Consider the following 20,577-nt stretch of genomic DNA (forward strand, 5'->3'; position numbering starts at 1 on the left):
ATGTGTAAGTTGTACTAATCAGTCTTTTGTTGAGGGACAGTTTTCTATATCTTGGGCATGTGATGTTTGCTTGGCTGTTTGAGAAAGGAGATAGATAATTGTAGCATTTCCTACAGTTCTATATTATTAAACTCTTTGACATGCTTATGGTTGTCATGTCAAAGTTCTTGGGCAGTACGTGTCTATTGAATTTAACCAAACAAGGGTGCATTTTCATTCAAAGTTGTAGAGATCCAAGGAGTTGTATGATATCATAGGTTCAAAAGATGAAAAAACAGAGATATCTATATAATAGACATAGGCAGCTGTGATTGTTGAAGGCTGAAACATGCATGTGGGAACAGTAGGTGGTACTTGGTATCTCTTCTAGAAGAGAAATTTCCACCGCAATCTATAATCAATATCATAGTAGCCTTGTCCTAGATATTTGGCTTCGGCTTTATGAATCCTAGATATTTAGCCAATTATTCTTTATTCCTTGGTATTGAGCAAGTCTTTGCATCCCTTCTCACCACTTCGATCCAAATCCTTTCCAATCCGCTTCTCATCCTCTTTTCAGGCCCTTCAACCCTAGTCAATGCCCCATCATACTAGAGCCGTCTCTAGTCTTCATTGCACATGGATGAACAGTTTCAATGTGATATCCTTCCTTTTATGCCTTGTAAGCTAGAGACGAAGGTTCAGTTAGAGACTTTATGGTGGAAAATGCGGTCGTTTACCTAGGCCATCTTCCGTTTGCTAATGATAATCTTGTCTTTTGTGATGCAGATTATACTCAATGTGATACTAGGGTTCTATGACACTTCAAAGCGGTGTCAAGTAAAAAATTAGTATGCTTAGAAGTGAGCTTTTGGGTGTAAGGAAAGATAGAGATGAGGTCACACAGACCTGGATGAAGAGGAAAGACAAATATCATATTGATCCAAAACTTTTGTGACCCCTAAAAGATTTTCATTGGTAGACGTTCAATCCCCCACTACTTTTTGTAGTGTGGTCCACTTGATATTTAGATCTGTCTTATTTTTCAGCTCAAGCCTCATAAAGAGCTCGCAAAATGGATGAATGGTTTGGATATAACACATAACTCATGGTGGGACCCATGAACTTTGTGACGTAAAGTGTGTTTGCACCCACCAATCCGCTTCCCTTAAGTTAGGGAGTGGATTAGCTATTACGCAGGTAATAAGCTTAGTGGGTGTTACGCTTACCGTGTGGGGCCCAACTTGATGATTGTGTTTCATATCCATACTGTTCATTTCTTTTAGATCATTTAAGGATGTTATCCCAAAATTTATGTAGATCGAAATCTCGTGTGAGCCTTGGGAAGTTTTTAATGATGAGTGTTCAATCATTACTGTTTCATATGTTATGGTCCACCTGAGATTTAGATGTGCTTAATGTTTGGGACCAAGTTCTAAAATTGGCTAGAAAAACGAATGGACGGAGTGGATACACAAAATATCATCAAGGTGGGCCCTACAGTTAGGTTAACACCCATCAATCTTTACCTGGATGACACCTAATCCACGCCCCTTAAGGAGCGTGGATTTGGTGTGCGCGGGTTCACTAAAGATGATGTGGCCCTTATTATGGGGCCCACCTTGATGTATGTATTGTATATCCATGCTGTCCAGTCATTTGGAGAGATCATTTTGGGTCACGAGACAAAGAATGAGGCAAATCCAAAGCTCAAGTGGACCCCACCACAGAAAACAGTGGGAATTGAATGCCTACCATTAAAAATTTCTTGGGGCCACAGAAGTTTTTGATCAATTTGATATTTGTGCTTTTCCTTCATTCATATCTGTCTGAACTTATGAACGAGTTGGATCTCAAATTAACATCATAGCGGGCCCCCATAAATGGTTTCAAGTTTCAATGGTGGGCATCACTGTCCCCACTATTTTCTGTGGTGGGGTCCACTTGAGCTTTGGATTGTCCTCATTCTTTGGTTCATGTCCTAAAATGATCTCTCTAAATGGATTGACGATGTGGATACAACACACATCATGGTGGAGCCCAGGGGCAGGGTCCCACCCACACGTTGGTCTATGAGCAATTTGGGTGGATCGCCAGATCACTGTTTCTGGGCACGGTTTGGGTGGATCCTCGATGGTTCCTTAACCGTAGGGCCTGCTATGATGTACATGCCTTACATCCACACCGTCCATCCATTTTGAAAGCTCGTTTTAGGGTATGTGATCTTGGAAATGAAGTACATCCAAATTTTAGGTAGATCATAACACAGGAAATGGTAGTGATTGAATCCCCACTATTAAAACTTCATCGGAATGTTTATTTGCCATCTAACCTGTTGGTAAGGTCACAAAGATCTAGATGAACGGTGTGGATACAACACATACATCATGGTGGGGCCCACAGTCAGGGCCCCACATCGTTGTTCTGTCACATGTGGATTGGGTACTACACCCACCGGGACAGACGTGGATTGCCCACTGGCATAGTGAGGTGGCTACTAGATGGTGCCTGTGGCCCCACCATGATTAAACGCCCACCATTAAAAACTTCCTAGGGCCCACTGTAATGTGTATTTGCCTTCCAACCTGTTGATTAGGTCGCAAAGACCTGGATGGAGTGAAAACACAAATATTAGCTTGATCTAAAAGTTTTGTGGCCCCTAAAAAGTTTTTAATGGTGGCTGTTTAATCACCACCTTTTCCTGTGGTGTGGTCCACTTGAGATTTAGACTTGCCTCATTTTTGGGCTCACCCCTAAAATGAGCTAGCAAAATGGATGGATGGCATGGATAAAACACATATATCATGGTGGAGCCTACAAGCACCATTCAGCAGCGAGTTGCTACTCGGGTCAGCATTCTGGTTGTATGGGGAGACGTCTGAAGTTTATCAATCGATCTGGACAATCCACTTAGGTATAGCAAACATTTCATGGGCCACCAAGTAATGATACGGTATGTAGGGCCCATAGTTTACTTATTATTGTTTGAATGAAAACTTTGATCAAATGATCGTAATCGTTCAAACCATGATTGTCAACGGGATTGTGACCTATCCGTTGGATCAAATGGATCATTCATATCAATTGATGGGATTTCCCACGTGTGCCTAAACAACTAGGAAACTTATATTTCTTTCCAGTTAGATGCACGATGAACCCATCTTGGTGAAATGGGACAATTCAACCAATGCATCATAACATGGATGGGGCATGGTTTAGTCACATCATTGGCCATATTTTACAAGTTCTACTTCTTTTTTTGCTTTTGAATGAATTAATTGTATTTTCATACATATCTTGATACATTTATAAATGTTATGCATTGAATTTGAATATAGTTGCATTAGTTCAATCAGTCCACGCAGAGCTTAGGACCCTTTACAAAGGAAACCTATTATGTGCACTTCTTTTTTAAGAAGTTATGATTTAAAATTGTGTATTAATGTATTTTTTAACAATCCCTGAAATTTCATTGAAAAATTCAACCATTTTCCTAATGTTTCCCCATGTTTCCCAAAATGTGCGATAAATTACGCAGTACAAACGATATATCCCATGCGATAACCAATATGTATCTATATCCCAAGGGTGCGATACATAGCGTGTTACCGATATTTCGAACACTACTCTCAAGGAGTAAGCTTTTCGATTGACAATGGTGAAAGGGTCAGATTTGGGAAGATATTTGGATCGTGGAGGCTTCTATCCAAGATTTATTTCCGTTGGTGGCTCATTTATCCATGAAAAGGAATATCATGGTGGCTTATTGTTATGATTTTGTTGGATCACAAGTGTGGAATCCTTCTTGTCGTTTTCCTATGCTTGATGGTGAGGTAGACGAGTTTGCTGATCTACTTGAGTGCCTTCAAAAGAAAGTGCCACATAGAGATGAAAGAGATTCCATGGTTTGGAGGATGGACAAATCAGGGAGGTTCTCGGTTCGGTCCTTTTATAAGTTGTTAACGTGCTATGAAGGCAACCCTCCTTTCAATCACACGTCATTCGTTTGGCATTATCAAGTCCCTCCTAAAGTGGCTGTGTTTGGTTAGCTTGTTGGCTTAGGTAAAGTCCTCACTATGGAGAATTTGTAGAAAAGGGCTATGGTTCTTCCAAATGTGTGCATCTTATGTATGAAGGACCAGGAATCTATCAGCCACCTCTTCATTCATTGCCCATTTGTTAATCAGGTTTGGAACTTTGTCCTCGGTCGCCTTGGCTTTTCATGGGTCATGCCAGAAATCATGAAGGATCTCTCTTCTTCTTCTTCTTATATATATATATGGCATGTGTTCATCTTGAGAAAAAAGCCTAGTCTGGGTGGTGCATGGCATTGATGGCTATTCTTTGGGCTATTTGGGGGCAGCAGAATGGCACGTGTTTTTGGAATGAATCTTGTAAGGAAGCGGTTGTTATTTCTAAGGTTACAAACTTCATAGCCGAGTGGGTTCCTTGTACGAGCTCTGTACAAGATTTTAATGTTTCTTTCTTGCTTAGGTTGTAATTCTTTGCGTCTTTCTGCACCTTCTTAATAATATCCTTAAAAAAATAAAAAATAAAAAAAGGGAAAGAGTCTCTGATCCACCAACTAGTGGAGGAAGAGCCATACTTAGCTGTTACGACTTTCCTCCACAAAATAGAAACCTCCACCCTAAAATGCTAGACCCACTTACCCTACAAAGCTGAGTTAACAACCTTCAAACACCTGATCCTAGCAGCCCCTTCCTCACTAGGATGGCAAATCTCTTTCCAGTTCAGCAAATGAAACTTACCTTTAGAGATATCTCCTTGTCAAAGGAAGTGCCTTCTCAACTTATCAATACGCTCAATAATCACCTTGGGACATAAGAATAAGGACAAAGTAGAGAGGGAGATTAGAAAGGGAAGATTTTATTAGAGTAAGCCTACCCCCAACAGAGAGTAAATTGCTCTACCAGGGGCTAAGCTTTCTTTCCATTCTCTTCATCGCCTTATCCCACAGGTGAGCCGTAGGTTTACCTAGATAGAGGGAGGCAAAGATAGAAGAAAAGAAATGACCCATCCCGGCACCCAAAAATCTCAATTAGACAAGAAACCTCTTCCACAAGGACATGAATGCCAAGAATTTCACTTTTAGATAGATTAATATTAATACCCAAAACAACCTTAAGCCATCTAATTGAGATCCTCACATTGGATGCCATCGACTCCTCAGCCTCACAAAATAGGATGGTGTCATCCGCAAACTGAAGATGACTAATCGGCTGAGGGAACTTTTGAACTTTAAAACCCCTAAAAAGCTCCACATATTTCCCTCTGAAAAGAATCTTGCCAAGAGCTTCAGCTATAATCACAAAAAAGAAAGGGAAAGAGGGTTCCCTTGCATAAGGCCCCAAGAGGCTTTAAAAAAAACCAAATGGGGACTCATCAATCATAATCAAGAAAGTAGCCGAAGACACACAACACCGAATCTAGCTTCTCCACCTCTTCCCAATGCCCATCTAGCCCAACCAATAATCCAAAAAAGACTAATTAACATGATCATATGCTTTCTCGAGATCTAATTTCCAGATCACTCCCTGATTATCCATTTGGTGGCACGAGTCCAAACATTCATGGGCAATCGGAGAACTATCAATGATTTGTTTGCTAGAGATAAAAGCACTCTGAAAAGGCGAAATGACCTTGGGGAGAACAACCCTAATTTCTGACTCAAAAACAATAATTTTATACGGGCTCCCAAGGAGACTAATTGGCCTAAAGTTCCATAGGCAATCCCCACCATGAAGCTTAGGAAGAGGGTCATTAAAGTGCAACCCAACTCTTTCGAGACATAGGCCAAGGCAAAAAAAATCCTCCGCAAAGCAAGGCGGTCCATTTTAATCAACTCCCAAAAGGTTTGGAAGAAAGCCAAAGGGAAGCAGTTAGGCCCAGGGCTTTGTCCCTCGCTAATTCCGAAACGGCCTTCTTAATCTCTTCATGACGGATGGGCATCCTCCAAGGGAAGAGATCCAAAATCCAAATTATCAAGGTTAGGTCTTTCCCGATCTTCATTAGAAAGCAAATTGAGTTAAACTTAATAATAGTGTTGCATATGGAACCTTTATCAACTTTTTCCCATTAACCATGAAAGAGGAGATACAATTGGCCCAAGCACAGGTACTGGCTATCCCATGGAAGAATTTGGTATTTCTATCTCCCTCCTTTAACTAGACAACCTGTGATTGCTAACACCCTTTTATCTCCTCTAATAACCTAGAGTGATAGTCAGAGGATAACTTATCTTTAAGAATTATGTCCACTTCTGAAAGCAATCCATTTTCCTCCTCGATGTCCAATTCTTGGATGTCATGAGCATAGCGTCCATCTCCTACTTCCTTTGATTGAAGACTTTGCTTCCAAGCACAAATCTTAGCCTTCAACAAAATCAGTTTTTTAATATAAAAATCTAAAGGCCAAGATTGTGTGGAAAGCATTTTTCAAAATTGAATATCAATTCAAGAAGGAGATCATGTATAGCGTTGGTGATGGTTCCTAACTTCGCTTTTGGTAAGACACCTAGTGTGGTGATGGGCCTCTGAGTTCCTTACCATATGGCTACCCTGGATACAAAGGTGCTCCCATAACATTGTTATTCTATTTTGGGGAATCAAGTTTTACGGCTGCCTCCTTTTCAAAGAGATGTGCCATTTAAAAAAGAAAAAGAAAAAAAAGAAGATGAATTTGAAGGGATGGTGAGCATCCTCGCTTGTTGCAATGCTGGGAAGTTGTCAAAGGAAGAAAGGCATAGTTTGGTGTGGAAGATCAAAATGTTGTGTTGCTTCTCAGTAAAGTTGTTTTGCTTGGCTCTCGTTGGTATCTCAAATCAGGGGAAGAGACACCTGACCAAGCATATCTGGTTTGACTCATCTAACCAAATGTTTACAAATGCGTAAATTTTTTTCAATTACAAATGCAGTATACAAGTGGTAAAGAAGTACTTGAAATTTACTTAGATGTTGGAAGGTGAAGACCGGACGGCAGAGTGAAGACTGGACGGAATGCGATTGACGACCGGAAAAGGTGATAGTAGCAGAGGAAGAGTAAAGGCTGGTATAGCAACATCTGATGGAGAAGAAGAAAATGGCGATTCGGACGCTCCTGGTACCAGTGACTGGAAGCTAGTATTGAATAAACACTATAACTACAGGCCAACAACGGTTAAAGAGAGAAAGAGGAACTCCTATCCTACGCTATACGTCAAGGGGTATCCAACGGGATGGCTCCCTATCAATATTTTGAGGGTTTTTCGGCGAGCGGGAGCGGTTATGGACGTTGTAATGCCCTGTGCCTGTAGTACTGGCTCTTACCGAGGCTTCGCCTTGGTTCGTATGAGTTCGGAAACTGAGTTGGCAAGGGCGGTTGAAATGCTGCATGGTCAGCGGTTTGGGGGAATCCCGCTCTTAGTCTAGCAGGCTAGATTTGGGCCCTCATACAGAGATCAAAAGAGGTATGGTTCTGTACGGGAACCCCATAAGGAGAATTCTAATATCCCTTTAACCTCCAAAGCTGTGAGATCGGAAGGGCTTTCATTCAGGGATGCCTTCCTCCATAGGGACCCGATTCTTAAAGAAAAGTCCAACCCCCCCCCAATTGAAGCGGAAACTAGTGTTTCTAATGGACCAACTTGAGAGGAAGTTAAGGACGTTCAGCCTGACTCCAACATCACTGTCAACCAGGAATCATTTGACAAAACCAGAGCCGAGTTGGCTACGTCAGTGGTCATCACAACCAAAGAGGGACCCTCTCTATCGCAAGTTCAGGAATGGATTTCTGCATGCACTGGATTCAGTCCACGCAACTATATCATCAAGCCTTTGGGCTACAATGAGCTTTGGGTTAAAGTTTGCCGCAGTCAAAGCCATGAGATGCTTACAATGGCAGGCCACCTCCATATTCATGGGCCAGTCGTTAAGGTTATGACGTGGGATGAATTTTCCATTTTTGGGAAGGAGAATATATGGGTTCTCATTTGGGATATTCTGCTGGAATGTTGGTATGATGAATTCCTCATTTCTGTAGCCTCCCGTTTGGGATTCCTTCTTGAAATGGACTCCAAAATGAAATCCAGTGATGAGTTAGGAGTCATTAGGGCGCGAGTAAGAAGAAAGAAGGGTTCTCCTTTGCCCTCCCACCTTCAGATGAAGATTGACAACCGGATCATCAATCTTCCAGTCGTTAAGGAGATGCCGGGTGCAGTTTATCCCAGGTGGGGTGACATTTGGAGAGAGAAGGAACCTGATCCTTTGATTCCGGCTGCGGCACCGGAGAAGACGACAGATGACGGAGTACAACTTCCATACTCCAGCGGAGTATCATTCACAAACCATGCCACCTCAACTTCAGCCATCGTAAACCGCACCTGCATCCAGCACATCGAGGGGCTACGTGGCAAGATCACCGAAGCTTCCGCGTTACGTCTGGACGAAGCAAACCTTTCCTTCAGTGAGAAGCAACCGCGATGTCCGGAGCCTTTAACACGTGGAGCGCATGCAGATCTGAGATCTAACGCGAGGCCCCCCACCGTTGATTTATCGGCAGGAGAAGACACGTGTACATTGCAGATCCATCCTCGACAGCATATGGATGTTTCTGCTCTAAGACATCTCCATGATCTGGACGCTATCTCCTCCAGAGCCAGACACGTGCCCAATGGGAATCTCGAGGTTGGTCAGACGTCCCAATACGTCGCCTCATCCTCTTCCAGCCCGAGACTGCTTTCTCTCATTGATATCAGGCCCACAATCCCGGGTCCATTTTCGACCCGAAACCGTTGTTCCCCAAACATATTCATCCCTTCGACCAGACCCGTATCCAAAACCATCTATCCTATCATCTCCACACCTCTGCCTTGACCACATCCCAACTCAGATAACACTCTTTCCCATCTTCATATTCCAACATCCCCACAGGATTCCTCTTGCCTCGGCCGGGCCATGACTGATGACTTTTCTAGAGGGGAAGAATCTGATAGCCGATTTTTTGAATCCGAAACCTATTCATCCCTCCCAACTTCAATCACCTCCGTACCTGCTTCTCGGGAGTAGGCTGAGATGGGCCCTATCACTACTTTTCAGGAAGAAGTATCTGGCGATGTGATAGTTGCTGAGCCTCTACAGATGCGTGCAGACTACCCCCATCATCTTTAGCAAAACATGGATATGATCTCCATCGAAGGAAAAACCAGAGAAGAGATTTTTGATGAGATCCAAAATAAAAAATGGATCAGGGACGCAGTTGGCCATGTCGGGAGATCCCTGGGCCTCTCGTATGGTGACAGAGTCGAAGATTACACTGCCTTATTTCAATATATTGAAAGTAGGGGAAGACCTCTCCCACCATCCAAAACTCCTATCAAGCAGGTGTCCAGATCTAGCAGCAATCGTGAGTTACAAAGATTGCAATTGAGCCTAGGTCGATTAGCTTCGTCCAGCGCAAGGAGAGGACGAAAGGGTACTCGGGGAAGTTCGGTGACCCAATGATCATCATCTCTTGGAACGTTCAGGAGGTGGGTTCCAAGCAAAAAACAAGTCTGATTAAGGAATCCACAGGGAGAAAAGATCCGGATGTTATTTGCCTTCAGGAAACCAAAGTTCCATTATTTTCTGATGGTCTGCTGGCGTCTCTATGGAAAGCCAAGGATGCTAAGAGAGTGACTCTTGATGCTTCGGGATCCTCGGGTGGTATTCTTATCGCTTGGAAGTCCTCTAAATGGGATCTTTTGTCCTCTTCCACTGGAGCCTTCTCGGCGAGTGTTATTTTGTAAGATAAGTGTTCTAATTTCTATTGTCCTATATCTGTTGTTTATGGTCCTAATGAGGACTCTAACAGACTGGCATTCTGGGACGAATTGTCTTTTACCAGACTGTCCTTCTTAGGTCCGTGCTGCTTCGTTAGGGACTTTAATGTCGTCCGATTTGTTGCGGTACACTCTCACAAAAGAAGGGTCTCCTCGGCCATGGAGGTGTTCTCAGATTGGATTCAAGCTCAGGATCTGGTCTACATTCCAATGCTAGGGGCCAGATTTACTTGGTCGAACGGACGTAGGTCCCAAATTCAATCAAGATTGGATAGATTTCTCATTTCTACGGACTGGTTGGAGGCCTTTCCTTCTCTCTTCCAGCAGGCTCTTCCAAGAACAACATCAGACCACTGCCCAATCTTGCTCTCATCGGAAGAAGAAAACTGGGGTCCGAAACCCATCAAGTTTAACTCTTCATGGCTCAATATTAAAGGCTTTCATCAGAAGATAGTCGAATGGTGGTCAGCACTCTCGGCTAATGGACTCGCAAGGCACAAGCTGCTATGCAAACTCAGACTTCTGAAGGAGAAGATTAAAGAGTGGAAAGAAGAAGAACTTCTCAAGCGAAAAGCAGAATCGGATGTTCTATTTGATGAACTGCAGTGTATTAACTCTGAAGATGAAGGAGGGCCCATACCCATACATGTTCTGAGTAGGCGCATCCAAATCATCCAATCCATCTCGACCAGGGCCCTAGAAGACGAAGTATCTTGGAAGTTGAAATCGAGGGCTAGATGGATCGCTGAGGGAGACAAGAATACCAGATACTTTCACAGTATAGCCAATATGCGCCATTGTGCTAAAGCCATCCTCAGTATCATCGTCAATGGTAGACAAGTCGATGATAAACAGGAGATAGCTGACCTAGCTGTTTCCCATTTTCAATCCCTCCTTACTTCTGAAGATTGGATCAAGCCCCGTTTAGACGGCATCACCTTTAACTCTCTCGAGCAATCAGAGGTAGATATATTGGAGGCTGCATTCTCGGAGGAAGAGACCAAAATAACTATTCAGTCATTGGGGGGAGACAAGTCGCCCGGTCCAGATGGATATCCCATGATATTTTTTCAGACGTTCTGGGAATCCATTAAACAGGATGTCATGGATTTTCTACATGAATTCCATCATAGAGGCAGAATTTCAAAAGGAATGGGTGCTTCATTCCTTGTTCTCATCCCAAAAACAACCGGTGCGAGCACTTTTGCTGAATTTCAACCCATAAGTCTGATTGGGGGCCCGTACAAAATTCTGGCAAAAATTCTTTCCTCCCGATTATTGAAAGTGATGGGGAAGTTGATCTCGAAGTACCAAAACACGTTTATAAAGGGTAGACAGATCATTAATTGTGCCCTGATCGCCAACGAATGCCTTCATTCATGCCATAAGTCCGGGATGAAGAGTATCTTCTGCAAGCTGGATATTGAAAATGCATACGATCACGTTGATTGGGGATTTCTTCAATACATGCTTCTCCGTATGGGCTTTGGCGATAGATGGAGAAAATGGATAAAGGCGTGTGTGGAATCGGCCCACTTCTCTGTCCTTATCAATGGAGCCCCTAAAGGTTTTTTTAACAGCTCGAGAGGTATATGCCAAGGGGACCCTCTATCCCCGCTCCTCTCTCTTAGTAGGCGGGGCATTATCGCAGATGCTTCTAAGCGGTCAGAGTGCAGGGATTCTCAAAGGGATATTTATGCCTGGTGTATCTCCTCCAATCTCCCACATTCAATTCGCAGATGACACGCTCATCCTCTTTGATGCGGATCCGACAATCATTGACAATTTGCGAACGATGCTAAGGTGTTTTGAAGCTGTTTCGAGGCTGAGAATCAACATGGCCAAGTCAAAGATTTTTGGGATAAACGTATCGGATGATGACCTCTCTAGATATGCTGACTCACTCGGCTGTCCAGCTGCCTCCTTCCCTACAACATTTGTGGGTCTTCCCCTCACCATTGGACCTCCACCAAAAGCTATGTGGGATAAATTGTTATCAAGGTTAAAAAATACTTAGCCATGTGGAAATGTCAGTATCTATCTATGGGAGGCAGGCTTACCCTTATCAAGGCTGCCCTGTCTAACCTCCCAATTTATTACATGTCTTTATTCAGATGCCCGTCTTCAGTTCTACTACACATTGATAACCTCAGACGTGATTTTCTTTGGAGCAGGAAGGAGAACCAGAAAAAGCTACATCTTCTTGATTGGAAAGAAGTCTGCAAACATTTCCAAGACGGGGGTGTCAGTGTTAAAAACCTGAAGGTCATGAATCAGGCTCTCCTAGGCAAGTGGACATGGAGACTGGGCGCAGAGGGTGGAGCTCTATGGAATGACATCGTCAAAGGGAAGTATGGTACTTCTCCAGGTGGTTGGTGGACCAAAATCTCCATAGCATACAGAGCTTCTTTCATCTGGAAAGGTATTTTGTGTTCCAAGCAAGCTGTGATTGACAACACCAGCTTCGAGATTGGTAGTGGCTCAGCGATTCGCTTCTGGGAAGATCAGTGAGTTGGGGACGCGCCCCTCAGTTCTTCATTCCTGAACATATACTGTTTGGCCCCAGACAAGAAGATCCCTGTCGTAAATTGCTACACTGTGTCCGGCACCACGGTAATTCGGGAGGTGAAGTGTGTTAGAAATCTTCATGACTGGGAAGTCACGGAGTTTGTGGAATTACTTGATTGCGTGACCAAGGTGATTCCTGACCAGGCCATTTCAGATAAGCTGGTTTGGAACAGGGACAAATCCAGCATATTTTCGGTAAAATCCTTTTACCCTTATCTGCTCCCCCCTCCCAGTCCAGCAACCTCCGCCTTTCCTTTCATCTGGAAATATTCCGCCCCTCCCAAATTCATTTGTTTCGGTTGGCTGGTTTTAAAAAACTGTATTCTTACAATCGACAATCTGAGAAAAAGAGGTATGCAGCTCGTCAATGTGTGCCTATGCTGCATGAAGAATGAAGAATCGGTAGATCACCTGTTGCTGCATTGCCCATTCATTGCTCTCATATGGTCAGATTTCTTCATCAGATTCAATATTAGCGGGAGTATTCCGGGTTCCTCCTCCAGCATGTTACCTTATTGGCATGGACTCAAGCTAGGAAAAATCAAAAATCGCATCTAGAGAATGGCTCTCCTTGCCATTTGGTCTGTTTGGGAGGAAAGGAACAATATATGTTTTAATGATATCCATTCCTCGGCTCAAGCGGTGTGTTCTAGTGCCCAAAGGATGATTATAGAATGGGTGGTTAATGTTCCTGGGCTTAAGGATGTTGATCTTTTGTTTTTAGGACTGTAGGTTTTTTGTTTTGGCTTCTTTGCTATATCAGAATTCTTCTTTAATATTATCCCGTTATCTTTGAAAAAAAAAAAAATTGTTTGCATTTTATGCCTTCGGTTAATGCATTGTGATTTTGCAATGTCCATTTGGGAAGGGTCTTTGATCTTTCGCGATGTTCTAGTTTATGCTTCATTCAATTAAGTTGTTCTATTGGCTTGGCATGAGGGATGGTGTTGTACAAGAGGGATGATTTTGTGGAGGCGGTCCCTCTTGACAGAACTTTCCTAATGTGTCTAATCACCCAGCCGAGTCATTCTCAAGAGCTAGTTTATAATTGTAATTGCTTTGGCCAGGTCTTTAAAGGGCTTTGAATCCTCTCTCTGGAGCACTTTGATGCTTCATGGAACCTTGATTTCTTGCTACATCAGGAGAGATGATTCTTCATGATTGCCCCCACTGATTTCCATATCTTTCTTTTTTTTGTTTGGTAATAAAATTTCAGGTCTGTGAAAAATGTCTGATTGGGACTACTTCTAGTTAGGTTTCTCTGGATGATCTCCCCATGCGCCAATCTCAACCGTGTCATCTTTGTAACACTAATATCTGCTCATATTGCTTTCAAACTTGCCAACAGACCATAAAGCATAACTAGCTATCTTATAGAATTTTATGTTTCATAGGCATGTGGCAATTAGGCAACACTCCGAGGCACATCCTTACTTTACCCAGCTTCAATTTCACCATAATATCTACATTTGGAATTTTAGATATAAAGACAAGTTATAGTGGACAGAGAAGGCATAATAGAAAACTTGAACATGATTAGGGGTCACATATAAGATAAACATGGATAAGGGCCACAATATAAGAGCCATGCCAAGAACCCTTCTTTTAGGCCTTCCTACTGCAAAGGATATGCTTCCTTGTCATGTTCCATACATGGGCTTAGGTAAAAAAAGGAAGGTTGACACATACTCTCCGAAAAAGGCTTTTCAACTCAAAAGTTTCAATGATCATGTTAAAAAAAGGTGACCCTACACGATTGTCTTCCCTCAAAAGGCTGTAAAGCTAAAGCTTTCTAGTGAATTTAAGGATGTCCCAATGAACAAATTTAACGACTCATTCTGCTACATGGTAATTTGTGAAAATCCTACATGAATTTCTTACTATATTGTTTATTCATTTATTTTTCATAAGCCACCTAGCAAGACGATGGTTGCATTAACATGTTGTAACAATTGGCTACCAGCAATACAAATTTGGGGAATGCATTCACGGCCTTTGTCAAAAGGTGAACATTTATCGGCTTGAGCCAATTGTTGAGATGACACAAACAGATGTATGGAGCCTACTTTTTAACTGTGATCTCTAGGAAGTTGGTTTTTTTTTTTTTTTTGGACTAAAAAAGTGACAAAGGATAGGACAACCCATATTGAAGCTCTCTCACCAAAATTGACACAATTGTGGTGGAAATCAAGGAATTTAATCATAACATGTAGAATTGCATACCTATAGCCTTGTCTATATAGGCTTTTCACATGCATACCACTTCAAACTAGGAAGTCTTGATTGGTAAGCAAGTTCTGTATTAAAAAGGGAACTAACCACTAACATAAAGTAGAAAATTTTGCGCAACTATGAATGTATATGGATGAACAGTGCACAATTGTAGACAAATGTGCATGTGTGAACAGTATGCACATGTGAAGCAATGTGGAGTCCATAACCTGATCTAATCATCTGTGTGACCCAGCAATCTGATCCTATCACCTGTGGGGCCCACTAATCTGATTATAGGAGTTGGATCATTGCGATCAGGGCCTGGTTTCATTACAAAGAGTCACTTGCACAAAGTCGCGGATTATTGATATTTATCAAAACAGAATTTGATCAAGTTTCAAGGCTTTTTTATTTGTATATATTAAACTGAAATATTCTTTATGGGACACAATGTTGGGCAGTTAAGGAACAACATGTTCATAGGTTGAGCGTTGCTGAAATGAGGATGTTGAGATGGATGAGTGGCAAGACATGGATATAATTAGAAATGAATGCATTTGAGGGAACTTAGGAGTAGCACCAATAGGTAATAAGATGAGGGGAAGTAGAATTAAATGGTTTGGTCATGTGCAACAGAGACCAAGAACCATGCCAGTTAGGAGTGAGTTGGTACAAGTTGAAGGCTCTAAAAGGGCAAGGGTAAGGCCCAAACGGATGTGGATGGAGGTAGTAAGGAAAGACTTGACGACCTATGGTCTAACTGAAGGTATGTGAGCGGAATGGCAGAACATGATTCATGTAGCCAGCCCCAATTAATAGGGATAAAGGCTTAGTGACGACATTAAATAGAAATCATGGAATGGTCTTTTAACATTTATTTTATTTCTTAATGTTCTTTATAACTGAAATTTTTGTAAAATAGAAGTTAACAAAATTTTGTGTTTGAAAAAAACCAAAGAAACAACCTCAATTACGAAAAGGTATTCGTACACGTTTATGCTTAGAGTGTCATGCTTACTTGAAGATGTATTTCTCTTTAAGAGATCATTCTATACACCAATTTATTTCCTCAAGTGCAGGTTCTTATGTTACCTTTCAAACTCTACCATTATCATGATCACACTGATAATGAAAATGTTGTGCAGAATAAACTATTGGGAAGTGATTGGTCTTCTTTGTTTCTACATTGTTCTGTTTCTCTATTTTTCTTGTTAAAGTACTCAATGCTCATTCAACGGATTTGTCTTTTTTACTTCTGCTTTAGCATTTGTTTTTGCTTTTGACTACCTTCTTAACATAGTCGTTTTTTAATTCTTGTAAGCACGTCCGATATATATACACACCATTTTATCTTGGGTGGAATTATGTCTGCCATTAAGACTAAAGGGAATGTGAAAATTAATTCATACTGTTTCTAAATAGTCTGCAGAAGTACATGAGCTGCAAGGGTGATTGTTTAGCTAGCATGGGAATGGATCAACCTGCAGAAGTTGTTGATGATGCGCCGAAGCATTTGGTATGCTTTCCTCTTGTCCGTGAACCTTTTAAAAATGAGTTTTCAAGAGAAAGGTTTTGGCAGGGTAATCTACAAATTGTAAACATAGCAAAAGCAGACAAGTTGGTTAAAGTTGTCACTTTATCTGGGATGGAATATGTGATTCCCAAATTTATTTGTTTAGTTCAAGAATTGGCAAAATGTGCACCCACTAACATTACTGTCTTGGGTGTAAATCAGATGCAAGGTGTCTTGTAATAGTAATGGTGATCATAATGGTTGCCGCTATTACCATTATGATAATGGTTGTTACGGCCATTATGCCTCCTTAACTCTTTTTTCTTTTCTTTTCAAAACAATCCAGAAAAATATGAGATAAATCCCAAATGTTAAGGGGATTCCAAATATGTAACTTTTTGGTGTTGACCGTGTTTATGATGGTGTAATGGTTCACTCTTTGGTGAGAATGCTGTATCGGCCTTTTTAATGAATTTATGAACCCAACAATCTTGGATTGACTGCAAAACTCCTATATTTAATTTCCTAATTATCTAATATCAATGATAAATATATTAGCATGAATGTAATATCAAAATATCTCGCATTTGCAGGGTATTACTATTATTTACAGTATTTGTGTAGTTATTGTAGTATTAGTGTACTACCCAGTGTTTTAAATAGAGGTAGCGTGTGGCGTAACGTTCAACCCTCTATAGTGTGTAACGTAAATACGTAGCATGTAGTGTAAGCTACGCAATACTTTTATTTTTAAATTTAAAATAGAAAAAATATGATAAACAGTACGGAAAAAATATCAAAAGACCTAAAAAAATTTCAAGCAAGTTATTAATTATCATTTATCAAAGGCTAATCCATATATATAAATCAAATCAAATAATTATCACATCAACAACTTTCTAAGCAAACCACTTGGGCCACACCATAGAAAATAATGCATATTCACCCATACATACACCTCAGTGGGCCCTACGTGTGCTACACCATAGAAAACAATGCATATCCACACCCACACATAACCTACAGTGGGGCCCATGTGGGCTACATCATAGAAAACAATGCCTACCACCACCTAAAAAAAGAAAAGAAAATGAAAAAATTGCATACCAACCTTATCCTACAAATATTGCACGATAACTAACATTTTGAAAAGAAAGAAAATGAAAATAACTAATAAATATTCATTCTAAATGAAAATGAACTCATTAAGGGGCAAGAGCATATCTCTTGCAGGTTGAAGAAGAGATTTAATCAATCAAAAATCTGAAATTTGTAACTTCATAGCTGTATGGATGCATAAAGGGGGAAATCTGATTTCTCCTTCGTTTCAGCTCCAATGTTCTTCAAAATACAGCAAATAGACTATCTTGTAGGCTCTAAGGATCAGCCAAAAAATCCCCTTCAATGGCCTTTTTGATTTCGAAGAAGCGAATGAGTAGTTATGTCGGAGGCTAGGGTTTGAAAGAGGGATTTTCAAAAACCCTCTTTTGAACTCTTTTCTTAACTCTTTTCTTTGAAGTTAAGTTTTTAAGTTATCTTTATGTTGTGAGTTCGACACATGTTTTAATAAAGAAATCACAACTATTTTAAGTTAAAAACAATAAAACAATTTTGGTTTCAATTTTACATTATAAGATTTTCTCATAATATGAGTTTTCACCATTTTACATACATAAAACTTATATATATATATATATATATATATATATATATATATATATATATATATATATATATATATATATATATATATAAATGTGCAACGTAGCGTACACTACATGTTATGTAGCTGTAGTGTATGCCACGACGCTACAGGGGATTTGCGCTATTTGGGTACGCTACGTAGTACTACGGCAACGCTACGCTATGTAGCGTATGCTACCGCTACACTATGGGCGCTATTCAATACACTGGTATTACCATCCTCGTGTACATTAGGCTAAATTGGTCCAAAGACTTTCATCATGTCCTGTGACTCCTATCATCCTTAAGAAAAAAAAAAAGATTTAAAACTATTTGATTAACTCCCCTGCAATTTGATTGTACCTACCTTGATGGTTAGTCGAGGGAGTTATTTTAAGCACAAGTTTAGCGGTGTGTGCTTGGTGATTAGTGTTTGTGGGCGAATGAGAGTTGACTTATGTGAATGTGTGTAAAAATACTTATCTTAGTAAGAACTCATCAGTCACCACTTATTAATCACCACTAGAATGAAAATATGTTTGCTTATGGTTGTTCGACCTCCACGTCCTCGTCGTCATCTGGTTGTGGCTATGGAATAGGTGTTGCGTATCTATAATAACCAGAGCTGGAGAGAGAGACTAGGTCAACGTAGCCCAAGAATGACTAATCCTCATTGGGCATCTGCTAGGTCAACCTTGACCTTGAGTGAGAATTACCTACTAGTGCCAGACGAAGACCCATAGCCATAGTTGTAGCCACCGGGCCGACCATAGCTTTACCGTTGCCTCTACTTGTACTACTGAGAGTGAGATTGTGACGACAAATTACTTGAATATGGATCCAGATGTGTTCCATATAGAACATTCCGACCAGGACTAGTCCAACATGAAGGTGGCCTAATAGGCTCTGTATACTGCTCATGGTTGTATCCATATTCACATCCATATTATTCGTAAGTAGTCTGATGTACTCTTGGACCTCTTAGTGCTCCATCTCCTCCAGTTCCACTAGTGCTAGCCTCATGATGCCTCCTTGGTTGGTTGTATTGTGACTCAGTATACTCATAGGTTTGACCTTGTGTACCCTGTTAATGCTCATCAAACACGCTATCCGTGGATGGCTGTACAATGTACTGAGCAACACTAGAAATGGGACCAACATATTGCATTATCATCATCACCGCCATGCTCATCCGTTTCGATTTTGCTGTTGCAGCTTGCACTCTTCTGCTCGGTCAAATCGACTATATTTGGGTGCAAGACAACTGCATGACTTTTCACCGTCTTCTTTTACATGTTTCTTCCTTTGTTCCAACCAAGGAAGAGAGTGGGGCCTCCTCATCATAAATGTTGTCCAAGTTTATTGGACCGAAGTTGCTTTCATCAAGCAGATTCAACACTCGCTTTGCATTCTACAATCTTAGCTTCACATTGTAGTGCATGTAGACGGGTTGATCCAACGTCCTAATCTGCAATCTATTCATATTCTTCAGATAGATGAGTGCAAAACAATTCTAGTTCCTTTCACAGCTAGAGGAAGAAGTTGTATGCCTAAAAGCTTTGATTGCAATTGTTTTGAGAGGCCTTGCATTCTCTCCAAAATGCACCCTCCCATCGGCTATATAGAAAAAAACCTTATGTTAATGACTTAATAAGGCATCACAAATAAAACAATTTCTACGATAATAGTAAATAAGCATCAATTTCTTACTTGGAGGTGTTTTGATTCACCGCCTGGTGCCTGCTATGTAGGAGTATCTTCGAAGCTGCCTTGGCAAAGTGCATATATTTCCAACCATAAACAATACACCAAATGGCCCAAAACATTAATGTTTTTAAATACCGAAATAACAAAATTAAAGACAATTAATTAACTTGTACTAACTTCATTCAAAGCCCTTATTTGCTTATCTAAGTTAGGCTCTAATATATTCATCATATTTTTTTTAGCCCTACATGAACCTCATCATTCTCAACAAATAATTGTGCATATCTAAATCTTGAATTTAGATACTAACCTGCATTACATTAATGAAAACAAAGACTTGAATGATCATACCATAAAAATAACTAAGAACAATGTTCCAAGTATCTGTATCACTACAAGTTTCGCAGGTGGAGATATGAAAACAATATTGATATCACCGCTAATATCATTGATAACTAGAAATGCGAGGAGACATTGGAAAAATGGTGGAATTCAGGAGATGCTAAAATACACATATTTGCTTATTTAGGAATTAAAAAAATTGCAAAACGAATACATTCATAATAAGTTTCCATTTAATGGTGGCTTAAAAGCATGTGCCGTCATAAGAAATTAGTCCAACCATCCATCTAAACATCCATTGATATTTCAGAATATCGACAATACATGATATTTTGCCAAAAAATTATCAACAAATGGAAAGGAAATGAGAGATTGTGGTCTCGATATTGTGCATGTTGCGATAACGATAATATTGAGATATTATCAATATTATCATCGACAAATTGAACACTACATGCAACCATGTGCCCATAAAAATTTTGAAACGGAAAATTTCATAATAAACAATTTTTTTGTGATATCAATATGTTGGTGATATTATCAAAATATCGTCGATACAATTGTGATACAAGCGACACGTAGAATTCACACAATCGAAAATATTGGCAATACATTGGCGATATCGATACATTGGCAATACAAGCGACACTTGAAATTTACACAATTGAAAATATTGGCAGTACATTGGTGAAATCGATATGTTGGCGATACTTACGATACATTGCTGATACTTGGAATTTCTGATAATACTAGTTGA

The 20,577-nt window shown here is 40.5% G+C and overlaps 1 protein-coding gene across 5 annotated transcripts in view; it reads left to right on the top strand.

Annotated features, from left to right (window-relative positions):
• The window catches only part of LOC131240114 (uncharacterized), a 93,614-nt gene that overhangs the window by 45,317 nt on the left and 27,720 nt on the right, over nt 1-20,577 (top strand). For all 5 annotated transcript variants that reach the window (XR_009168625.1, XM_058238167.1, XM_058238168.1 and 2 more), the window contains exon 10: nt 15,998-16,091. Coding sequence is in view for 4 of the 5 variants with exons in the window: in XM_058238167.1 (XP_058094150.1) it covers nt 15,998-16,091 (94 nt within the window). In the remaining variant the exon portion in view is untranslated. The remainder of the gene's footprint in view (nt 1-15,997; nt 16,092-20,577) is intronic.

Source organism: Magnolia sinica, chromosome 3, assembly GCF_029962835.1.
Source record: "Magnolia sinica isolate HGM2019 chromosome 3, MsV1, whole genome shotgun sequence".
Lineage (NCBI taxonomy): Eukaryota > Viridiplantae > Streptophyta > Magnoliopsida > Magnoliales > Magnoliaceae > Magnolia > Magnolia sinica.